Source organism: Propithecus coquereli, unplaced genomic scaffold, assembly GCF_000956105.1.
Source record: "Propithecus coquereli isolate 6110/MARCELLA unplaced genomic scaffold, Pcoq_1.0 Scaffold81, whole genome shotgun sequence".
NCBI lineage: Eukaryota > Metazoa > Chordata > Mammalia > Primates > Indriidae > Propithecus > Propithecus coquereli.
In genome coordinates this window covers 349,375-374,245 of record NW_012154285.1, presented here as the reverse complement: position 1 = coordinate 374,245, position 24,871 = coordinate 349,375, and the positions used below count along the sequence as shown (strand labels likewise).

General features: G+C 50.5%; 1 protein-coding gene across 1 annotated transcript in view; it reads left to right on the top strand.

Moving 5' to 3' along the window:
- Nucleotides 1–17,034, top strand: part of GLT1D1 (glycosyltransferase 1 domain containing 1) — a 71,568-nt gene extending 54,534 nt beyond the window's left edge. The window contains exons 5-8 of the mRNA XM_012663399.1: nt 4,797–4,840; nt 6,292–6,412; nt 11,604–11,702; nt 16,873–17,034. Coding sequence (XP_012518853.1) covers nt 4,797–4,840; nt 6,292–6,412; nt 11,604–11,702; nt 16,873–17,034 — 426 coding nt within the window. The remainder of the gene's footprint in view (nt 1–4,796; nt 4,841–6,291; nt 6,413–11,603; nt 11,703–16,872) is intronic.
- The last annotated feature ends 7,837 nt before the right edge of the window (nt 17,035–24,871 follow it).

Below are 24,871 nucleotides of genomic sequence, written 5' to 3'. Positions count from 1 at the left end.
TCTTTATTTTCGTGGTCACGTGCTATTTATGGCACACGATGCCAGCTTTCCAGTTAGGAAATTTTCCTTTAAAAATAAATCAACTCCACGCAGAGGCTTAAATAAATAATAGCACAGGTGGCGCGCAGATGTGACCAATGGCGAAAGTGTATGCCAACGGCTGAAGTGTGGGAAACAGTGGTATGAAGTGTTTGCGCGGCGGTGGGAGAAACGCTCAGAAGGAACGCTCGCCGGAGAGAGACAGCCACACACGCCGGACTGAAGACGCTCGCATCTCCGTGTCTGACTTTTTCCGGCTCCCGTTTCCTTTCCAGGAAACCTGCAGAGGGCAGGCTTGGAGACACACAGGTAGCGCTGCACACATGGCAGGAAACGAAGACCCCGCGTTGGAGCCGCAGAGGCAGCAGCGGGGCCCCCGGAGCACGCGGCACCGTCCTGAGCTTATCTGTCACCTGTAACTCTGCGGCCCACCAGTGCCAGTAATTTCTTAATGGGGTCTTAAGTAATGGCCTTTTAGGCAGACCACTGCCGCCGCCGCCGCCGCCGCCGCCGCCGCCGCTGCTGTTTTCATGTGAAAGAGTCAGGAATGGTTTTCACGTCCCGGAGGAGATATGTCTCTTCTACCATTTCTTTTTGGAAAGCACCACCTTGCCTCTTGCCTCCTTTTGAGAGCACAAGGAGTGTAAAAAATGTTTCTCTTCCCTCCTAATTTGACCATTAGGAACCCCGTCCCGGCAGGGCCTGTGGGCCGGTAAGAGAGCCCAGTCTATTTTTAGGGAATAGTTGCCGTGTGGATGCAGTGGCGACTCCTTCCTGTCCCCTTCTCTCCCCGGAGCCCCGCCACGTAGGAGACCCCCATGAAGAAACCGCACCTGCTCAGTCACCTGCCCCAGCCACAAGCATCAGAAACGGCCTCTGGCTCCACATCCGCAAGGGGACGATTATTGAAAGAATGCGAGTGGTCGCTGGGAGACTCGCGGGCGGGCCGGACAGCCAGCTGGGATGTGGGCAGGGACCAGGACACCGCAGCGGGGGGAGTCGGGTCAGGGAGCCCCTCGTCCGCGGCGGCGCACCTGGGAGAAGTGAGCCCCGCCCATTTCTCAGTCTCTGCGTCACTCTGTCCAAGGTCCAGAGCTGAGGGGGAGGACGTCGGATCGTGTCGGCTCAGGGTCACCTCCCGCCCTTTGTGACACACCTGGTGTCACTCCCACTAGGCTGTATCCCGTGGGACGAGGTGAGGAGGGATCCGACAGGAACGTGAGCTCCGGCAGGAGAACCGAAACGGATGCTCCAGTTTGGAAGACAGACCGGGACCGATAATGCCGAGGCTGGGGGCGTTTCGCCAGTGGGAAGTCCGTGGCTGGGCGCGTGACACGGGGACGTTTGCGCAGACCGTTTCTGGGCCCAGCCCAGAGGCAGTGACTGTGGCTTTCATTTGAATATCGTCACTGTGCTTTTTGTTAATAACCGGTGTTTTTCTACTCTCCCAGTCATTTACAAAATAGTAGAGCGGATGTTCTTAGAGTGCTTAAAAAAATCATTGATGCCCTGTATTGTTTTAGAAGCCAAGCGTATATTTATTTTTGTGATCATTCTTAGCAAGGATCTTTTTTTAAAAAGACAGGTCCCAGTGCCATACGAAATCCGCACCATCACCCACAGCTGCTGACCACTGGCAACTCAGCTGACAGCCCCCCCGACCACATGGCCATTGATACATATTAACTATCAGAATCACGAAAAGTTTAGCTCTGCATGGCAGCATTATAGAATGGTTATACACGCGTGTCATGGACTCCAGAGCCAGCTACCTGGGTGCGCGTTACTTAAACACCCTGTGCCTCAGTTTCCCCCCCTGTGACGTGGGGATGACGAAGCCGCCGCGACCTGCCTCGCAGTCTGCTGTGAGGGGTCAACGAGTGAGGACTTGCCCAGCGTCTAGAACAGTGCCTGGCTCTCGGGCCGCGTCCTGTGTTACATAAAAGATCTTTTCTTGTCCGTGTTTTTTTGCTGCTTTGACACGCTGAGATTCTGTTTTAGCTGCAGGAGGGTTCGAGTGTGGCTTTGGCTTCTATTAAAGCCGCTTTGATCTCTCGGTTCAACCGTTTCAGCAAAGCACGCGGTTGCCGCTTGCCGGGGCTCCGGTGTGGGTGCATTTTCTGGCGCTCTTTGATAAGGAGCGTGCTATGAGCATTTGGCGGGAGCGCGACAGCTTGATGTCTTTCCACGAGAACTTCTCACATCAAAGATTATTTCCCTGAAGCCCGGAGTTGAAACAATATATTTCGCTAGAAAATAAATAAGCTTGGAAGGAGGAAATGAGAATTTTCTTTGTGGCTTGCGATGCCTTCGCCTTTTAAAATTTCATAACATGTGCTTTCATTAAACAAAAATATCCACCCTTCTTTTTTTCTCTATCTTGTGTTTTGTTCCACTTGGCTTCACTAAGAGATTTGAAAATGAACTGATGTGGAAGGTAAAACCCAGAGAAACTTAAGGCAGTTTTTAGACTCAACTTGAAAGTTGCCGTTTTACCTTTGGTTAAATTTTACTTTAAGCGTTAGGCGTTTTGGTGGTCTTATAAAAATTTGATTTTTCTTCCTTGACAAATTACCTTTCCCTGAATAGTTAATCATGAGAGCAGAGGCATGCTAATGAGATTAAAAAAACAAGAGAAATTTCTAACTAAAAGTTATCATAAGTAAAATATTTAATATTACTTCAACAATTAATAATGTAGCGCCAAAAGGTTTTCATTGGACTGTTCACTTTTTTCACAATGAGGGTTATAATATAATTCAATTGTTGAGGATAATTTGAACAAAAGGAATCAGAAATGAGAAATAGAAAGGTAGGGTCAGTGGTTGTTCATTTAGCAAATATTATTAGGCAAAGAACTGTATGTGGAGCATCCACATGGCCTCGGGAGGGACGTGGAGACGTCCAAGGAGAAGATATAGACAGGTGTCACGAAAGCTCGGCCCCTGTGTGTGGTAGGAGGTGTTAGGAGGGTTTGGGGAGGAGATGTCACTTCTGGGCAGGGTGACGGGACGGTGTCTCAGAGAGAAACTGCCTGCATCTTGGAGTAAGAACAAGTTTTGGGGACAGAGGGTGCCATTGCTGGTAGGGAGAATTTGGGGACACAGGTAGATACAGCTGGAGTACAGCAGGTAAATAAATAAGTAGGTAGGCAAGTGTTCCATAACCCACGTGAGCCTTTTATGAGCTATTTGATGAAATACTTTGAACAGAAACCAGAGAGGTGGCAGAGCATGGTTTGAAGAATTCGGGCTATAGAGTCAGACTGCCTGAATTTGAACACTGGCCCGCTAACTTTCTAGCTGTGCAATCCTGGTACAGTCACACAGCCTCTCTGAGCTTCGGTGTCCTCATGTCTAAAAGGCAGGTGATGATACCAGGATGGAGAAACGAGTTCATGCATGTGAGGGACTTAGCACAGATTCGGCACAGAGCAAGTAGCCAGGAAGTATTAACTATTAACCGGAAGTATCTTTAAAGAGAAAAACTCACAGCTACAACAGGGCATTGACGTTTGACTTTTTGCTTCTGCTGGTATAGCAGAGACCACGTCCTGGGCCTAGTTCTAACCGGGCACTGGATATATTTTAAGCGGTTCTTGAGCAACGGAAGACCCAGAGAGGCCCATGACCGTGCACAAGGCTGGTGCGTTGCGTGGGGGACCAGACGCTGGCGGCCTGTGTCCAGGCCCTCCCCCCAGTCTCTGCTGCCTCTAGCAATCTACACACCAGTTTGCTTAAACGCAGGGGCCTGTCTTCAAGGAGCAAAAATCACAGGTGTAGCAGATCGGTTCGAAAACGTTGCCATTAGTTTTTGCACGAATTCAACACACGTACTGTCGGTCTCCAGGGATGAGACGGGACAAGCCACAGTCCCTGCCCCGAAGGACGTGTTCCTTCCAGATGCGGACGGGAGTCCAGACTCAGGGACACTAGGCTGTGACTAATGAACAGACGGCCCTTGGCCTTCTGGAAAACTGAGATGGAATTCACACGCCATAGAATTTACCATTTCAAAGCGCACGATACAGGGGGTTTTAGTTATTCGCAAAGCCACGCAGCCATCACTCCTGGTTTCAGAATATTTTCCTCAACCCAGAAGGATGTCCCGTATGTATTAAGCGGTCACTTCCCATTTCCCCTTCACCCAGTAACTCCTAATTAGCCCCTTGGTCACCCCCCGTAACCACTAATCTACCCTATGGATTTGCCTATTCGGACGTTCCGTGTAAATGGACCCCATGACACGTGGTCTTACCCAGCACGGTGTCTCTAATCCACACGGTAGCACGAATCGCCACTTCCTCTCTGGGGCCAACGCTCCATTGGATGGATAAACCCTTGGTCATAGATTTACTGAGGGTTCCCACTCATTCTGCCTGAGAGTTTTTCTGGCAAAATCCTCCTGCATCATGTAAGTGAGCGAATCTCAATGCAGCGTCGTGCTATCCCGTTTCTGGAACGACTCTGTTTCGAGACCTTAGGTCGGCCGACGCCTTCTCGCCCGCCGCACCCGGCTCAGCCAGGACAAGCAGGAGCATAAACACATATTTATTTGGAATCTTATCGCCCTTCTTTCTCTTTTTATTGCCATTATTGTTTTCGTTATTTAGTAGCTGGGCTTGGGGTACTGTTTCCAACTTGCTGATTTTTCCCGTCTCTGGATTGCTGAGTCCGGCCCTATTGCGGGCACGTGGGATTCGCTGGAAACGGATTCATTTCAGGCTCTTGCTGAAGTTTGCCTTTGTCTCTTTGCAGGTTGACCCGGTGCTTACGAGGGAAGTAAAAGCCAAAGTGCAAAGGTGAGGCGGGTGGGGACAGGCGTTCTGCAACGGGGCAAACCCGAGAGGCTGGTCCACGTTGAGACAGTCCCGGGCACTGTTCCATGCGGTTTCCGTGTACCCCCCCATGTAATTCTCCCGACGGCCCTAGGAGATTTCCGGCACTGTTATTTGCCCATTTTACAGGCAAGAAAATTGATTTACTGAGAGCGTAAGACGTACGGCCTGACCAGTTACCAGGAAAATGTCAATGAAAACCACTTTGGGATTATAATTTTTACTGATGACATGGGAAAAAATTGAAAGGACTTAATGTATTAAGAGTTTGGAGGAATGGAGGGAAACTGCCTCATTCTCAGACCCTGCCGATGAAGGGGACATTGGCGCAGCCACTTTGGAGAGCAGCTTGTCAGGGTGTTGGTCACAAATTGCATTTGTGTGCCGGGAGCCCACGAGCACCGGCTCAGACAGGTGGAGGCCTCCTCGCTCACGCACAAAACCTGAGTGTAATCGGCTGAGGACTGGCGTGGAGGCTCCCTGGAGACATCGGGGCCTTGGGGCATTTGGTCTCTGTCCTGCCTTTGTGTAGCCTGTGGCCCCCATCCTGCCGCTGGCAAGGTGGCCCTAGAACCACATCTGCCGTGGTTGTCATTTTAACTGGGGAGACGGGAAGGAGCGGGGGGGCCAGAGGGACCCATCCCCCGCCTAGGTCAGCCCCCTGCAGGGCGATTTCTCACAGCCCCCAGGATTCCAGCTGGATCCCATGGGCCAGCCCAGCCATGCGGGGGTCTAAGCAACACTGACTTTATCCCCACGTACAATCGGGGGTCTTTAAACTGCTCTGAGATTTAGGCGTACGAACGCAACAGGAAAACCAGTTACGCGAAGGAAGGGACGTGTATCAAAAGCATGAGAGAGTCTGGGCGTGGGGAAGGGTACCAAAGACAGGTGCAGCTTTAGAATACATTGTTTGATGGAAAAAACACACTCAGGCAAAACCTAGATGACAAATATCTGTCGACTCTGCCGGGAATATGAGCTCGTGTTGCATTATCCTCTCTATTCAAGTACTTCTGTTTCTCTCTGTTTATGATTTCTGTTCTTATTGTGCCTTTAGTATTTTTTTAAATTATTTGAAAAAATGGTTGAACTATTAGAAAAACGTTTTCTAGACCATAGAGAGAAAATGTCAAAAAACCTTCTCTCTGACTCTTCCGGTATTTGAGAGCAGGTGTCTTTGTCGTGCGCATTGGGGACAGGAACAGGCATGTTAACTGGCTCCCTCCCGCCCCGCCAGGGATGTGAACTGTGACGAAGGCTCAGCCCACACGGTTTCCCTTACTGCACCCCGTGGCAACAGTGCTTGCTTTGCCACCCAGAGTCTTCCACCCAGATTGTCACCGCTCCTCCTCCTGGGGCCCCACCCACGGGCGTCCTGGAAGCAGACCTGCCCCCGCTCCATCTCGTTTCAGGGCCGCTGGCGTCCGGCAGATCGGAGAGCTGCCCCAGGAAGACCTGCACGCGGCCGTGAAGAACTGCTTCGCGGTGGTGAACAGCTCTGTCTCCGAAGGCATGTCGGCTGCCATCTTGGAGGTAATTGCGTAACCCGAGCACCGACAGCGGGAGTATGGAATTGTCCTTCACTCCTTTTCGTGTTTGTGGAGGGACGTCTTTGTCAATAAAGCTCCGTACTTCTCAAAGCTGAAAGAGCAAACCGGCGTTTCCGTTGGTGTTTAAAAGGACTTTCAAAGTTCTGTCTGGGAATTTTTTTAAAAAATACCATTGCATTTCTCATCGCTGTTTCCCTCTGCCAGCCACAATGCAAAATACAGCTGGGATGGCAATGCCTCTCTGACCTCCCGAATACCTTTGGCCCCAGGGCAGCTGAGGTTATGAGAGGTCGGGCGGGAAATGGATGAAGGTGCCTTTTTGCACGAAGCCTCCTTTAGCTCGGTCTCTTCTCCCTCTGTCCGCACGTTCTGTCATCCCAGGATTTGAGGGAGAGGGAAGGGCTGGACTTCTGCAGGTGGCAGGAGAGGGGGATGGGGTGGCAATCACAGGTGATGATGGGGTGGCTGGGACCAGGGTGGACCCATTCTCATTACCCAGAATTCCGCTCCATCACTTCCTCTCCTTTGGCCACGTGCGCATTCCCAGCACCTCTGCGGCCTCCTGCCGGGACACGCGTGTGCAGGGCCGAGGCTGAGTAAGAGGGCTCCGCTCCCGAAACCCTGGCGGGCCCTGGCTTGGCCGTGCTGGCTTTTCCTTAGATGGGCCTGACAATCCCTGCGCCTCTTTGCAAGGTGACTGCCTACAGCATCTCTTCTTGTGTGAGAGTGTCTGGGGACAGGGTGTCTTCACTGCTCCATGCTGGGTTCTAGACCAGCATGTGTCTAACAGAACGATCCTCTTTCCCTGAGTCTGTCGTTGGCTCACGGCATCGAGGACTCCTCCAGCTGAAGAGCCAGCTCCTCGAGGACCGGGCTCAGCTGGCGCCTGGCGAAACAGGCCCTAGGCACTGGGTGTGCTTCGTGTCATTGAAACTCAAGCCACTGCAGGCGTGGTAGCTCTCAGCACATGCATGGCACGTGACAGGCATGACGTAAGCATTGGCCGATGAGCACGTGACAGAACCCACTGTAGGAGGGAAAACGTTTGGCCGCTGGCTGCCGAGGGCTTTGAGTCGGGTTTCGCGTGTTCTTTCTTACTACGTGGATCTCTTATTTCCGTGTCTACGTAGAGTGATGCTGTGACGGTACCATACATATTTGTAACATCCAGTTCTCTCTTTGGATACCAGTGGAATATACCGAATTTACTGACCAAGGGTACAATTTACGAACCTTAGTTTTTCGGAGAACGTGGTAAAGTAGGGAAAAAAAATCCTCTCCCTAAATTTAAGAAATGACCGATATGTGTGCCTACTATATTCTTTTAATTTGGCATCATTTTAAAAAGGAAAATTAAAAAAAACACCCAAAACAAAACGCACAGGGGAGTTGGTAGAAGACTCATGCCCACACCCGTGAATGAATCTAGCATTGGATGCTTTGGTAGCAGCATCGCACGTGGCGAGAGTTTGTGACATCTTCATCTTCAGCCAGATGTCAACACCTCCGTCCACGCTTGGCGATTAGTATCAATCTCCACCACGCCTTCAAATTCGCTTTCAACCGCAGTCGCCGGAGCAACACATTTCACTCTACATATTAGCTTTAAAAATGTGCCTTGTTCTGGTGCCGGTACTTGAGCTATTGCTGAATTGCTCCTTTGTATGTAAATATATTTGTTTTCCCCCCAACTTCTTAAGGAAAGGTAAAGTGGAATTCGGGGATGATTTCAGAACCAGCACACACAGCATTTTGCTGCAGATGAGTCGCCCTCAAACCTCATCTACTTCAAAGGAAAGGCAGCTGTTAGCAATTCTGGCTGCCTTAAAATGTTGATGTTGTGTTCCTTTTGAAAACTCCAAAATAACCTTTGGGTGAAGGGTTTTGAATGCAACTGATTTTAGAGGCGTGGAGAGGGTGGGTTTCATTAGAATCAATTCAAATGACCCAAGCGGCTAATCATGCCGTAAATGCCCACTGCTCTTGAAGGAAGTGATCTTTCGACCTTTCAGAATTAGCTATATTTTCCTGTGGAAGCGTATAAAAATCCCATTTGCTGAAACATATTTCTTGCTGATAAACTCCAAAAAGCAAGCTTTAGCTGGATGTGTGGGCAGCAGGGTGAATGTTCCAACAACTAACCGGTTGTTTCAAGTTTTGAGCTTGTTAGGGAATTGGGTCCTGCAGAAAGTTACATTAAAAGAACATCAAAAATAATTTTCGTATCCTGTTCTTCCTAATTAGGCTTTTCTCCCTGCTGCAGAACACACACACACACACACACACACACACACACACACACACACACACACTGCCCAGGAAAATGAAAGGGCCATCGTCTAAAGCAAAGAACAGGCAGGGAGATGACTCTCAGCCTCTTAGCTTCTGGGGTCGAGCCCTAGTGAATGAGAACCAGGTGAGGGCGTTTCGAAGACCACGTGATTATGCGTCATTTGACCTTGACTGATTCTGAAGTGTGTGTGTGCGTGTACGGTAGTACTTTGCCTCACTCACTTTGGAAGGTGAAGGGCTTTCTGAGTTGTCATAATTAGGAAGATGCTACTGGCGTTTATCCAGGCGTGAGGGGCTACAGGGAGGGGGAGTATCGCTCAAGGTACTGGACAGTCCTTTGCATCAAAAAATTGTCCCCAGAATGCCCCCATTGGCATTCCTGCCGAGAAACACCCTAACCCCGGTGATGCGAGGTCCACACGGGCCATGTGTGCATATCAGGGGCACGTCCAGGCCAACGCCACCTCCATGTGACACGCAGTGGCCACTTGACGCTCTCAGTCAAGGCCATTGAAGTGCAAGCTAACCTTTCTGCACGAAAATCTAGACACGGTGGTTTTCAGCCTTGGGTGTGCATCAGAATTACCTTGCAGCTTAACACATTAACTGCCACGTGAGTTGTATTTAACTCACGCTAGTTTCGAGCCCGGGGCGTCGTGAAGCATACGTAACTCACACATCCCTTTACCTTGAGCTACGTTAACTATTTTTCAAGTTGCATATAACTGATGCACAGAAAACAATAAAAAATAATAAATTTTTCATTAAATTAGAAAGAATCATTTTTTTTCGAAGTTCTTATTCTATTTTCATAATATTAACAAAACACCGTGGCCCCAGGGAAAATTTTTTTTTCTAGTGTGGCAGCCAATGTGTTAAAAAAACATAAATACAGATGACGGGTGCTCAGTCCCCCCCAAAAAAACTGGGTTTCACTTGTTTTGGGGTGGGGCCTGGTGGCCGAGCATCTTGCAGCATTCTGCAGTGTAGACCAGAGGTGCTGTGTCTGCAAACCTTGGCCAGCTCTGCTGAAGACGGTGGACTCACCACACAGGCTCTTACAAAGAGTCTACAAATAGGAAGTTTCCATCCCCCTGATAAGAGGCTGAGGGGCTCACCTGAGGAAAATAAGAATTCGAGTGAGTTTTCACAGGAGCAGAGAGTAGCATGGAGGTTATCGGAGGCTGGGGGCTGAGAGGAGTGGGGAGATGTTGGTCACAGGACACAGAATCCCTGCTGGGAGGGACAGGTTCCAGAGCGCTATTGTGCGTCATGGCAACTATAGTTAATAACACGGTATCGTATCCTTGGAAACTGCAAGAGTAGATGTTAAGTGCTCTTGCACAAAAAGATGCGCATGAAGTCATGCCTGTGTTTGAGAGCTTGGTGTGGCCATCCCATGACGCGTGCAGACATCCAAACATCATGCGGCACGCTGCAGACATACACGAATTTTACTTGCCAGTTGAAATCTTAAAAGAAATCAAGTGAGTTCAAACACCAACAGGTGCCAGACGCGTCTTGTGTTCCGACATTTCAAGCGTCTCAGTCCCAGAGCGGCGTCCTGACACCGGGCCGGGACTGCTCTGCTCCAAGTCCGTGAGTCACTCCACAGGCCTCTCGCTGCTGACTCAGAGCACACCCACCCCCAACCCCGTCTCTCACGGCAGCGCCAGCCCCGCTCCCGCAGCTTCGCGCCACTGTCGTATCCGGGAGTTCTTCTCTTCTGTCAAACACACATTTTGTTGGTTTCTAGAGAGGCGACTTCAGAATTAGTTTTCTGTAACTGCTCAGGCCTCAGATTCCACGTACGTCTCTTCTCTCCCCACCTCGTCACGGCGTCACGACCAGGGTGTCAGGGAGTGTTGTTGCATCCTTTCTGCTGAACCCCATTTTTCCCTGAAGGCGGGGCCTCGATCTCTGTCCCCCGTTGCCCAGCGCAGAGCCATGGCCGTCAGGAGACACTAGGGGTGGATATGTTCTTCCTTCTTTCACTCAACAAATTCGTCGAGTGCCTGCGCTGAACTGGCACTGGGCCAGGCTGCGAGACACAGCGCAGTTTGATAGTTTTTAGAACATCCACGAGTTGCAAACCATCACCACTCTCAAGTTTAGAAAGTTTTCATCAACCCCCCGAAAACTCCTGGACCTGTTACCAGTTACTCCATTTCCCTCCCGCAACATTGCACCCCGTGTCCCGCCCCCCATCCCTAGGCAGCCACTGACCTGTGTCCCTTGACCCGGCGTCCTTAACCTTTGAGCGCCTAGAAACAGAGCCAGCAAAACGCTGCCCGACCACGTGGCCGAGGCCAAGGCTGCCTGCGTGTTGTGCTTTCGGGGAACCCTCTTGTGGTCTCGCAGCCAGTGCGTGCTCGGTTGTGTGTGGGGCGTCGCGTCCTGGTCCCCAGACCTTTGGGAAAGGAAAGCCGGTCTGGCGATAATCAGGATGATAGATCATGTTCCTTCTTCCTCTGTCTGCGAGCCAGAGAGACGTGTTTGTGGCTTGTGGCGTTCACGCTGCTTGTGCTGGAGGCAAATGACTCATCAGAGAGAGCAATGGCAGTGATTGAAAACACTGACTCCAAACGGCCGGTGAAGAAGTGTCAGTGAACATTCGCAGACAGGGGTTTCTCTGTAGCACGGCAGTAATTACGTCAGACAAACTGTTACAGTTTTTCGGAGCTTCCAACTACAGTAACGTCGTTAAAATTCAGCAGGAGTTTGAACGTGCAGTGTTGGGACGGGGACGTCATTTTGGCAAGGTGCGCGTTTCGCGGGGCGCCGGAGGTACCCGGGGAGCTGTTCTCCCACAAGTCGGCCGCTCTCGGCACAGCAGCTCTAAGGTGACTGCCCACCTGTCCTCCTTCCTCCTGTGTCCCCAGGCGATGGACTTGCAAGTGCCGGTGCTGGCGAGGAACATCCCGGGGAACGCCGCGGTCGTGAAGCACCAAGTGACGGGATTGCTGTTTTCAGACCCTCAGGTAAGGAAAAGTCCTTTCCCTGCGTTCACCTTGTGGGAATAGTTTTCACCCGCATTTCCTTACGCGCGTCTGGGTTTCCGTCTTTCTGCTCACTGTTGGTGTTCCCGTTGTAGTCAGTAGGCGCCCACTAGGGAGCGTGGCTGTCTCCTGGGCAGCGGCGTGGATGTGCCACTGCAAGAAACGTCAGAAGTTTCAAGAAACAGGAGCGCTGAGTTCCGTTTCCGATTCTGCCCCCGAGCTGGGCTACAGGGCTACAGCCTGAGATAGCAGAGGCAGGACCCGGGGGTTTGTCTTTTGTTATCTACAAAGGCAGACGTGTCTAGCAGGCGTGTCTAGCACTCAGGCCTTTGCTTCCCAGAGCGGTACCTAACAGCCGGGACGGTATCGGGGCATGAGGAGTTTCCAGTAGTCACTGGTTGCTTCTCCAGACAAAGGCTTCTCACTTCTAAGCACACCCTGGATCTCCAAGAATCGGCTCTAGCCGAGCTTCAGGTCACAGAATATTATCTCCACTCTGCAAAAATGGGTTTTCTTTTCATCTCCCCAAATGCAATGCCCATTTATTTTATAGCTCAATTTCAGAGCACCAAAAACAACCCGCTATAGCTTCATCAGCGAGGGTCTGAATAGCAATCTCTCATAACGGGTATATCAGGCAGAATGGAGGAACGAGAGTGGTTTGGCTACCCTGATTTCACAGAGCCCCTTGTGAGATACTCCTTTTAATATCTGCAAATAGCTGTCATGTCTCTGGTACATTCGAGTGGTCTTTGCTCGTCTGTATCATCAGACACAACTTGGAGACACGCACGGAGTTCAGCTGCAGATGTGTTTTGATTCAACCTTTTCAGGTTTCACAAAGGATGTTAAAAAAATGAGAAGCGGCTTCACACGGGAGGAGGCTGCGTGTCTTAACACACTTGGAAAAAGCGCGCTAGACGCGGATGTCACACATGGTTTGGTTTTGTTTTCTTTGTCGTCTCAAACAGACTTTGCCTAGCACAGGGTGGGAGTTCTAGCTTTAAAACAAATACGCACTTTTGATAAGTCAGGAACTGTGGTTATGTTGCTCTCAACGCAGAAACTCAGGCGCAATTAACTGCGGGTCGGTTGCCAGCGTTGGCAAGAGTAATTTTAAATATATATATGTACATTCAGATATGTATTAGAACCGGCACTGCTGTTATTAAGAAGGAACGTGCATGTCAAGGCATCAGCCTTGCAGAGTTAGAAAAGTTCCAGCAAACCATCATGCTGTTGGCGTCTATTTTTGATTTTTTTAAAAAAAAATGATGATTAAACATATTCAGCCATGGTAGGAACAGAATAGTCTCTCTTTTTATAAGCCTCACCTCTGGAAAACTTCAATTTAAGTGAGGCTTTCCAAACCCACTAAACATTGATTTTTCATTACTGCAACGATCCTGTTATTCCTCTTTTTAAGAAGAAAAGTGTTGAGCTATTTTCCTAGGTATTTTATCGCTCCATTTTATAGCTTCAAAATTAAAATCCATTTGGCATTTACTGGAAACTGTGAATCCATACTCTCTCAGGGTCAGACTTTTAAAGTCTAGCTCACGCTCATTTCGCTGGGAGGTTCGGTCTGTTTTGTAGACGACCGCAGGGACAAGATAAATTTCTGCCTAATGAGGATGAGGAGAGCTGGCACTGATCATGAGTGTCGTGTTCCTGGCACTGTCCTGAGTGTCCGTCCCGGTTTACACTTTCACTAGAGAGAGTTTATTTTTCCTTAAGCAATAAGACTTTAGTAGTCAAGCAGCAGTTTAATGTTTGGAAAACGTGAGGTGTGTGGGAAGAATATCGACCTCCAAACTTTTGGTCCAGCGAAGCTGGGCTTTGATCTGGAGTTTTCCACTTGGAATTGAGTGATGCTGGACACGTTTCTCATCTCGTGCTTGTTCCTGTGTGTATAAAATGGAGACAATGACCCATCCTTTGGGAATAACCGAGGGAAACCGGGATGTGGGGTGTTGTCCCTTCCTTCCCCTGCGATGACCACTCCACACTCCAAGGCGGCCTTACTCACGGCTCCTGAGCTGAGTCCTGGGGAAGCCACGCAGTGTATGCAGGTGTGAGCTTCAAGCACCAGACTCCGCTCGCACGGCCACACTCCTGCCCTGCTCGAGGCCGGGGGGACCGAGAGAGGATTTCCCATCTCGCCCTCACACTGGCTCACGTTTTTCCTACGGGATTTGGCGAGGCGGTTGGCCACGGATCCAAGCTGTTCCCAGCGCACTTAAAAGTGTTTGAATAACTGAATCATCGGTTTTGAATTTTAAATTCAAATCTACTAAACTTAAATAATAATTAAAAATGCAGCTTGGAGGCCACATGTCAGGCGCTCAGAGGAGGTTCGTGGGTGTGGGACGGGGGCTCTCGGGGGGAGGAGGGCAGCGGCTGGGTTGTGCGGACGGCTCTGAAGGAGGCTGGGCTGGGCCAGGCTGTGTCTGGGCACCGGGCACAGGGGTGGTGCCCACCCTCCCCACACCCACTGCAGGTGTTCTCCCTGCCTCCCTAGTGCTGCCTGCCGCTCCCTCTGTCTCTGTCTCTCTGTCTCTCTCTGTCTCTCTCTATCCCTCTGTCTCTATATCTCCCCTCCTCTCTCTCTGTCTCTTATTGTCTCTTGCTCTATCTCTCTCTCTCTTTCCCTTTTTTCTCCTCTCTCTCCCTCTGTCTCTCTGTCTCTCTGTCTCTCTGTCTCTTTGCTGCCTCTCAGTCTCTGTTTCTCTCTGTCAGTCTCTGTCTCCTTCTCTCCGTCTCTGTCTCTCTCCCTGTCTCCCCTCCCTACTCTCTTGCTGTGGGAAGGAAGCCGGCCCTTTCCTCACAGTCCTCTAAACGGTTCTCCTCACCCCTGCTGTCCCTTCCTGAGGAGGGAGGACTCTTCCCAAGGCCCTTCCAGCTGCCCAGGGTCCTGGGTCGGATGCCTGCTGGGCAGGGTGGGGGCAGGGCGGGGCAGGTGCACAGGGGGCAGGGCGGGGCTAGGGTCTCCCAGAGCCCCAGGGAGTGACTCTTCGGGTTCAAGAGAGAGAGATTCCTTTTCTTTTCTTTTCTTTTCTTGATGCTGCTACTTCCTTTCTTTCTGCCACCGGCCCAGGGTTCTGTTGATATTATGCCAACAGCCAAGATGTTGCTCACTCTACCCACATCTCCCTTGCTTTATGTTTAAGTCTATGTTTTTTGTTTAGTCTTCCATGCAGAGAGGAAAAAAAATGTATTTTATCACAACCTCTTCCTAGAAACTCTATCATTGAGGATTTTGTTGTAAAACGGCCGTACAACCTATAGAGATAATAAGCAGTGGGGCTGGGTTTCATCCAAAGTCTCTGCCTCCGATAAATCAAAGCTATGACCAGCATCATAAAATAATATCCCAAAGCTGTAAGCCTCTCAAATAATTTTAATAAGAATGTTGTTCTGCTATGAGACGGGAATAAATACGTTATATTTTATCATAAAAATAACACCAATTTACTATAAAGTATAAACATAATACATAAAAAATAATTCTACTCTATCATAAATATTGCTATTTTATATTGCTAGCTATAAAAGGCATTCGACATTTAATTAGCAATAATTTTGAGAATACGTGGACATTCCTTTGAAACATCCAGCACTGTGCATTAATCTTAGGCTTCGTTGCCTTCTCGGAACTTCCGTGGGCTTTGGGGGAATAGTAATAAGAATGATAGTAAGTATGTGCTAGGCTTTGCCCTGAATTCTTTATTTGAATTAACTCATTTAATATCCTCTCAACACCCGAGGAAGCAGGTACTGTAATTAACCCCAATTTATAGCTGAAGAACTGGGGCACAGAGAGGCTAAGAAATTTATTTGGCATCACTCACATAAAGGGTAGGGTACAGATCTAAATCCAGGCCTTCTGGCCCAAGAAGTCTGCCCTTGGCCAGGCACAGTGGCTGACACCTGTAGTCCCAGCACTTTGGGAGGCGGAGGCAGGAGGATCGCTTCAGGCCAGGGGTTCAAGAGCAGCCTGAGCAACATAGGGAGACCCCATCTCTACAAAAAATGTAAAAATTAGCCAGGCATGGGGGCATTCGCCTGTAGTCCCAGCTACTCGGGAGGCTGAGGCAGGAGGATCGCTTGAGCCCAGGAGTTTGAGGTTGCTGCGAGCTAGGCTGACGCCACGGCACTCTAGCCGGGGTGACAGAGTGAGACCCTGTCTCAAAAAAAAAAAAAGTCTGCTCTTGACTTGTATGCAAGCACAATAAATAATGCATGTTCCCCTCCTCTCCCTGAATACTCTTGAACAATCAACATAACTCCATTTTTTTCTAATTCTGAAGAGCTCTGATACTAAATGCTGGCTAGCAGGCCTGCCCTCACAGTGTCTGTGAGCATCAGTCAGGAATGAGCACAAGAAGACCTGTGGTCTGAAGTGAAGCCACAGAAGCAAAGGCAAGAAAAGTGTGGGTGTTAAACCCCTGTCCTCCCTTCTTCACGCAGGGAGCCCGTGGGGCTTGGGGCAGGGCTGGGCTTACAGATCAAGTGCCCATCGCCCTCTATCACTGAGAGATGCGGGGCTCAGAGAGGTTGATTAGCTTGCCCAAAGCCACACAGCTGAGTTAGGGTGTGTAGAGGATTTGAACGCAGACCTGACTCTGAAACCCAGCGCCTTTCACGATACCAGACACCCCCCATAATGTGAAGACACGCTCTGTGCCCAGGGCAGACGATGGAACACGCACAGTGAAGTCGAACGGGGCAGGTGTTAACAGTATTGTACGGTGGGTGCAGCTCAGACTCTGGGGAGAGCCCCAAGTTCACACTCCAGGCACCACTCATAGAGGAGGGACGAAATCGTGAGTCTGAGGATCTGGGTTCTGTTGATCTAGGGAGGCAGGTGGGGGCAGCGTGGTTGGTGGCACCAGTGTTTTCCGTGGATGTTCATCCTGGCGTGCACGCGTGCGCACGTGCGTGTGTACATAGCTGTTATTTCTTCCTCAACCCCAGTGTTTGCACGAACTGCCATCCCTCCTAAAAGCCCTCGCCTCCAGGGTCGGGAGGCGGACAGGAGACCTGGAGCCGAGGCAGACACGGGCTCCGGGATGCACTTGCAAACCCCGCCTTCAATTATTTACATCGGTTTCTCTTCCACTTCCTTTTTTCTTTCTTCTTCTTTTTGCAGGAGTTTGTTCAGCTGGCCAAGAGACTGGTCAGCGATCCCGCATTAGAAAAGGAAATTGTGGCCAACGGAAAGGCATACGTGCGAATGCACCACTCGTGGCGTGTGGAGAGAGACACCTACCAACGCCTCCTCAGGAAGCTCGAGGGAAGCCCCGAGGATTGAGGGGTCCCATCTCCTCGGATGCCTGCCCCGGGATGCACGGCTCAGGGTGAAACCCCAGAGATGAGGTCCTGGGCGGCTTGGGCCAGCCCAGTGCAGATCAAACCGGCCTCCGTGCAATCGTGGACACGGCGGTCGTGAGTCCCCAGGACACTGGGTCCATCCCGAGCCCTCCTGTGAGCTCAGGCCCCACCCCAGGTGTTCACCCGTTGGTCCTGAAGAAGGTGCAGGAGCGAAGTTGGCTGATGGGCGGGGAGGGGTAGCTGGTTCCCAGGGGAATTTGGGAGAGCATTTGATTAGCTGCTCTGGGACTTGGGCACGGACCACCGAGGTTTATTTTCAAGAAGTCACAGTTCAGACCCCCTCGCCTGGCCTCTCAGGGACCTCTACCCATCCCTGCCTGTCCCAAAAGCAAAAGCAAAAATCAGAAATGTCAGCTGAGTGGAGTCCTGGTGGCATTTCTGCCAGGAACGTGGGGCCCTGAGGGCGCAGGTGGCCCCAGGCTTCTCTAAATGCCAGCAAGTGCTCGAATGAGTTCATCCCCGCAGGTCTTGCTCTTCTGGGTGTCATTGAAAGATGGGTGAGCGTTCTAGAAAGGCGGATGGGGGCCGGGGCTTTGGGTGCAGGGTGGCTGTCCATCCCCTTCCAGTGTCGGGGAGCCGGGGAGTGGAACAGGCCACCAGCCTCCCACCCACGGCAAGACCAGGAGTCGGGTCTGCAGGACATTGCGAAGGACGCAGCACGCGTCAGCCCGGGGGCCATCCCAGTGGTCATTGTCACAGTGGCCTGGCCACATCAGCCCATCCTCCCTAAAAGCGGTCGTCACTGTCCTTTGGCAGCTGGGAAAACTTCCAACGGACTCTGAAATCCTTGCCTGCCAGCGGACATGCATTACTGTAGACGGGAGTGGCACGTCCCCTGCCTCTTGTGACACTCAGAGGCGGCGAAGCCACTCAGGGGCCGTGAAGGGTGATTTGTTAAAAGAGCTCGTGTGGACGCCCTCAGACCCCGCAGGGCGCAGGAGGAGTGACGGCCAATCCATCCTTGCTTCGGGTCCTCGGACATCTTGGACTTGTTGCTTTACAACAGCATGTCTTTAAAAAGTGCTGAAACCTACATCTTCTTTTTAAAAAAGCAGCAGCGTCAAATTAAACGTCTTAAGCTCTGACGCCCTGGGGATGAGAACAACAGGATTGGGTTCCGTGCCATGGAGTCTGACGGTTCATTCTGCCGCCTCAATCGCGGAGCAGAACCGCTGTCCAGAGAGGCAGCTAACTGGAAACAGCGGACGCTGAGGGCGGGAGGCCTGGGGGGCGATGCCCACCCCCCATTTTTTTTTTTTTTTTTTTGCCTCTGAGTGGCCCTAGCACCCTGGCTCCATTTCTGGGCAGAGGGAGGGAGGAGGGCAGGGAGAAGCCCTCTGAGGAGGGCTCTGTCTGAACCTGGAATTAACAAGGCACCGCCAGGCCTGGTGCTATCTCAGACCCCGTCCAGTGATGCTGCCATTCATGAAATGCCAACTGTCTGCAAGCTGGAATCTCTTCCATTGGTGACCTTGCAGATCCCGACCTCCGCTGAGCCTCACCGTCACTGGTTAACGTCCTTGTGTGAGAAGGTGCACGTGCCTCATGCACTTTGGGGAAGGGTGTGTCTGTAAGTTAATAAAGAACGTCCCCGCCTGCCGTGCAAAGAGCGTCACTGTCTGTTCCCACTGTGAGCACTGTTCCAGGAGGCACGGGTCCCCTTCCCCGCCCGCCAGTCCCTGCGCCTGAGAAGGGAACACTGACCCTCCAGCATCTAACGAAGAGGGTTAGGAAACGCCATCGCTATTTTAGTACCAAAGTATAGATACAGAAACAAGGCTTTTCTGTAAGTGTTCTAGACAGTTCCAGTTTTATAATGGGTCCATTTTACGTTTAAACATTTTGGGCGTGGCTTTTAGGTGGCTGATGTACGGGTTTGAAGGTCTCCAGGAATAAATTTCCAGGTAAAATTAAGCTGCTATAACCTTTGAATACGGAGGGAACATGCATTAGGAACGTTAGTAACCCAGTGTGATGCGGCAGAGGCACCTCTGTCACTTGGCCGAAAGTCCGGTGAGGAGCTGACACTTGCAGCTCTCCCTGACCGGCACCCTTTCCCGCACCCGCATGGCGCGGCGTGAAGCCAGAACGCCCCTTCTGTCTGGATGGCTCCTCACGCATCTTAACGTCTGCAAAAACAGACCCGTAGGCTCCCCCTGGCCGAGGGACTGCGGGACCCGTGGGACGCCTTGTCGGCACGGAGGTCTAGGCGTGCCGCCGCGGGGCCTCCCCGAACGTGCTCAGGATGGCATTTCGAAAACGTGTGAATTCTGAGCAGGTGCCCGGGCTGCAAGCGGTCACTGCCCTGCTGTGCTGGCCTCGGCAACAGGCCTTTGCACGGCCGCAGAACCTTTTCCCGGGAGGGCTCTGGGCAGCTGACGTGCCCTGCTGGTCGCTAGTCCGTGGCAGCCCAGGCAGCGGTCCCCAACCTTTGCACCTCTTTGGCACCAGGGACCAGTTTCATGGAACATGATTTTCCCATGGACGGGGGGTGGTGGTTTCGAGATGATCTAAGTGCATTACATTGACTGGACACTTTATTTCTATAATTATTACATCGTAATATGTAATGAAACAATTATACAACTCACCGTAATGCAGAGTCCGTGGGAGCCCTGAGCAGCTGTAAATACAGATGAAGCTTCGGTCCCTCGCCCGCCGCTCACCGCCTGCCTTGTGGCCCGGTTCCTAGCAGGCCGTGGACAGGTCCTGGTCTGTGGCCGGGGGGTTGGGGCCGCAGCCCTGTTGGACGGGGGAGCTAGCTCTTCCCATTCATCCAGTTGTCTTCTTCCCTCCCTTCCTCTCTCTCCTTCCTTTTTTGTTGTTCTTGCATCTCCTCACACCCACCCCCCTGCTCGCTTCCCCTCTCTGATCTGTCCTTTTAGAGGCTGGGGCTGATGTGGGAACACCGTGGGATGGCCTCCCCACCAGAGCCAACCAATACGTGGAAGGCCGCTTAAAACTGGCCCCCAGCCTTGGCTCTGAGAAACCTGGTGCTCAAGGCATGTCCCAGACCAGCCACATCAGCTCGGCTGGGGGTAGACCCAGGCTTGAAGCTTCCCAGCTTCAAGTGACCCAAGATGCAGCCTAAACTGACAGCTACTGACTTACACGATCCATTTGAACAGGGACCGGAATTTCATGGAAAACAGGGACAAGCTAAGAAAAGATTGGATTGTGACTTTGCACTGAAAAAATAAATCTCCAAATTAAGAACATAGGTTAAATCTGTCTTGCGTTTAACAAAATTTGTTTATGTAGACAAAATAGGAATTATAAGGCCAAGAAATACTTCACACAGACGAATAAATAAGAAATAAAGCAACATACCAGGACCTCATCACTGTTCCCCGGACGCATGGAGAGCTTCTCTCCTTCCTTTGGTTTTTAATAGTCTTCTTCTGCAGTTCCTGTCCTCTCATCCTTCCTGGGTTGCTTTTTTCTTTCTTCACTCGTTAGCTGGTTTCCAGTGACCAGAACCTCAGTGCCTGTGGTTCAAGTACTTCTCCAACATCTGTTTCATCAATTTCAGCAAAGCCTGCATCTTTGCAATATTTGCAATTTTACTTTGTTTACGTTGTGTTAGCATTTTAAACATTTTCAACTTCTAACGGTAAGGAAGAGGAATCAACTTGAAATTGGCATGGAGTGGGAGGGTATCAGTTAAGACTACATTTGGTTACAAAAGATAGACGATCATGAATAGTGGCTCTACCTCATGGTGTAAAGTGGCTGCCCATGCTCCGGGCACCTGATTGATGCGTAGTCAAGCTTGAGAACCCCTGAACCCAATTAAAGAAAGTTAACTTCTGAATGTCTGGTTTTCCATTGTTTTGAGATACAGAATTGACTCTCTAGCAGGAATTGTGGAAATATCTTCTGTTTTCCTGTGAGGTTTATTTTATCCTGTTTTAGCCGTGTCTGTATAATCATTCGTGCATTCATTCAACAAGTCTTTATTGGCGTGATTGGGCCAGGTACTGCTCCAGGGGCTGCGGTTGCAGCGGTGAACAAAAGCTTAGAGGACTAACTTCCTAGAGGGGCTGCACAGTTGGCGTGTGTGCTGACGAATTCTTCTTGAAAGCGTCTACTGAGGAGTCCTCTCTAACAAAGGAGTTAGGATGCAAAGTCGCTGAGAGCAGGACCTGCAGGGCTGTTAAGCCCCAGCTCCTTCTCAGGATAAAATCCCCACCCAAGATGCTGCATGTAATTTCTAAGAGGATCTTCGTAGGCGCTAAAGGAATTTCTGGGAAAAAAAACGCATACAAGAAAGGTGGGAAGGGGGTGTCAGTTAAAAGGAATGACTTCATCTCTATCTGTGGCCACAATCTATTTTAGAGAGATTATTTTACAGTCTACCTCTTCTTTCATAAAAGGACTCATGAATAGTCTTTAAAAAAAAATCCAGGCTGAGAAAAATGTCTTTCCAGAAAATGACACAATTCTGCTAAACGACAAAAGCTTTCTCCGTGGGGTGGGTGGCGAGAGAGAGGGGGAGAGGGAGAGGAGAGAACACAGCCACACTTTTTCAGTAGAAGCCTTTGACGCCACTTAGGCATTTGGAGGGCCTCGACTGTCAGAAGAGTCGTGCTTCATTTAAAAGGGACTGTCCTCTCTGGTATCAGCATTTTCATCTTGGCATCTAATATAAAAAATATGGTAAACATTCCCCCAAATCAGAAAGGTTAACAGCCAGATGTTTGCAAGAAGCCAGAGGATGAGGAGCCAGGCAATAGAGTGGACGAGCTTTCTGACTTGGTATTTGGTACTCATTTCTCAGTTTTAGAAATATCTGGAAAAACAGCTTACGAAGACTGCAGACCTGCTAGATTCCAGGTGGCGAAGGCTCCCCTCTCTCGGTGGTTTTCTGTCCTGTCTCCCCTGGTGTCTCAGTGCATTCGAGGGCTCGGGGGCCACATAAACAGCTACCCTGCATGGGGTGGCTTAACATGCAGCCGTGTGTATGACCCCCGTGCCATCAGATGGGGTCCCCGCTCCAGCCCTACGAGTAAAGGCGATCGTTAATTGAACACTTACCATGTGCCAGGGGTAGTGCTCAGTGCTGACGACGTGGAACCTCACACGAGCTCCGGAAACCAGTGAAGGTTAAGACATCACCCGCCTCCCCCCAACCTATTATGTTCTGGAAACAGTCCTGTGAAGAGCACCCTGCCCCGAGACTTGGGTGAGGCTCACACGTGCCAGCTCTACCCTGAGAAATTTAGTTTGCACGTGGTTTACACAGATCTTCAACCCAGGCCAAAGGAATAATCAGTTTTAATATTCGCACGCTTATTTTAACGGAGTTGCGTAGTGTAAGGATTGCCGTTTGTTGGTAAGCAGCACCAGGAGGGAATTTTGATCATGGGGCCTTAAATATGATGAGAATTTATTGTTTTTAGAATGTTTTTAATAGTCCAGAAATACTCTTTGAATAAACCTCATAAACTTTGATATCGCCTCTGCAAAAATTTTTCTATTTTCTGGCAGCATAATAATGTACCGATGTATTAACTGGTAAGCAGGCTTTTGTGTTTTGCTTTGCTTTGTTTTGTTTTCACACACATACACAGATACATGCACATATAATTCACGTGAAAATGAGACCATTCTGAGCATTTGGGGGTGGAGTTGGGCATTGCCACAACCAAATTCGGGTCATAAAGAGTCAAATTCTGGGCTCTGAGGAGGTTTTTGAATGTGGTAAGAGAGAAAACAATAGTCTTGAAAACCAAAGCTATTGAATTGCAAAGCAGGGTTTTTTTCTCGAGAGAGAAAGGTATTAATGTTCAAAATGCAAGGTCCAGAGGGGTCTCAGAGTCGGAGTCTGGAAGGACTCAGGCATAATGTCTGTGCTTGAATGATCAGATTGGAAAGAAAACAGGCGAGGGAGCAGGTCCCCGGGACTGTGAGACGCCGGCCCAGGCTGGGGCGGGGAGGTGGTTGCAGGTGGTGCAGGTGGGGCAGGGTGTGTGCCGCCCCCTCCCTGCCATCTGGGGAATCAGCTAAATGCAGCGACCTGGGAACAGGGTGGGGGCCACCCCTCTCCACGTGGAGCTTGGGGAGGGTGGGGGGCCCAGCGGCATTGGAGCGGGACGGGAAGAGATGCTCCTGGGGTGTCTGTTCTAGAACATAGCGTATTAATAGGAAACTCGGGGTACAGTGAGGCCAGCAGATCAGCGCCGACTGCCTTAAACGGATGGTTTGTTACTCACAGTCCCCAGGAAGGAGGGACACGCCACAGCACGCGGGCCCCCAGGAAGCAGCAGTGTCTGTCAGGAGACAGAGAGAGGGGGAAATGCAGGCAAGACCCTTCATTGTGGTTTCCCTGGGGAGGGACGGGCGCGGCAGGGCGACCGGGCTTAGGACTGGCTCATTAGAATGGTCTTGTGGGCTCTGAGCACAGGGCTGTCTTCAGGTGTCTGGTCCCTGGCCCTGGGGTGGGAGCAAGAAGCCAGAGGATGAGGAGCCGGGCAATAGAGTGGACGAGCTTTCTGACTTGGTATCTGGTACACATTTCTCAGTTTTAGAAATTTCTGGAAAAACAGCTTACGAAGACTGCAGACCTGCTAGATTCTGGGTGGCGAAGGCTCCCCTCTCCCGGTGGTTTTCTGTCCTGTCTCCCCCCATGTCTCAGTGCACTGGAGGGCTCGGGGGCCACATAAACAGCTACCCTGCATGGGGTGGCTTAACATGCAGCCGTGTGCATGACCCCCGTGCCATCAGATGGGGCAGAACTTGTATTGATACACATATGGGTATTTGGATGATGAGGTTATGGGTGATTTTTATGTTCTTATGCATTATTTTTCCTGTGGTTTTTCAAGTTTTCTGAAGCGAGCATTGTTTTTTGTTTTTTTTTTTGGTAGGTTAAAGAAATGATATTTTAAAAATAATTAAGGGAGAGAAACAGGAAAAATAATCGCCACGTCCTGACTTCTTCACCCCTCAGTGAGAATTTCTCCAGTTCCCACCAGGTCCGAATGCCAACAGGAGGTGCAAACGTGTCGTTTCTGGAATGAACTAGCTGAGGGCACGACGTAAAAGGAAGGACGTCGTTCCCTCTCCCTTCCGGGTGTCTCTTTGGAGATACTTCTTTCTCAAAAGTCTTCAAATCTTGATCAAATGCTAAAACCCTATTTTGTTTAAGTGTTTCATGGGCTTCTGGCTTCCGGCTGTATTTTGTCTTCTAGGAAGTGCTTCATAGGATGGTAGCGAGGCAGGTGTTGAGCGTAAAAGTAGGGCGCGCTTACAGTACAGCGCTCCGCGGGTAAGCGTCGAAACGGTCATTCCATATCCAGACTGTGTGACTTTAATCCGCGAGGATTTTAAGAGGGAGCTCTGGGGTCACCTCCCACTCAAACACGGCGTGGTGCTTACCGGATCAGTACGGCCAGGGTGCGTCGTCACCCAGCTGAAACGAGCCGTTCTGCGACTCTTAGTTTATCCGCCATGTCAGGTTGTTATAAGACCCTACGGAGTGAAATCCTGACGTTTGGTAGCGAGCGGATTAATCGCAGACGTTCGGGAGGCTGGCCTCAATTCCGAGTTGACCAGAGTGATCTAAAGCCTAATGCCCGACCCCAGAGTGCCACATTAGCCCAGTGTGGACTATCTCTGAGCTCCCAGAGCTAAGCTCTCCTTTCATTGTTTAACAACCTCAGTGACTAGAATGTGAGAATCTCCAAAGGGGAGGTTTTATTTTTTCCTGGCGGGAGGCAGTGATGGTGAACCACGCTGGAAAAAGCCAACTGGAA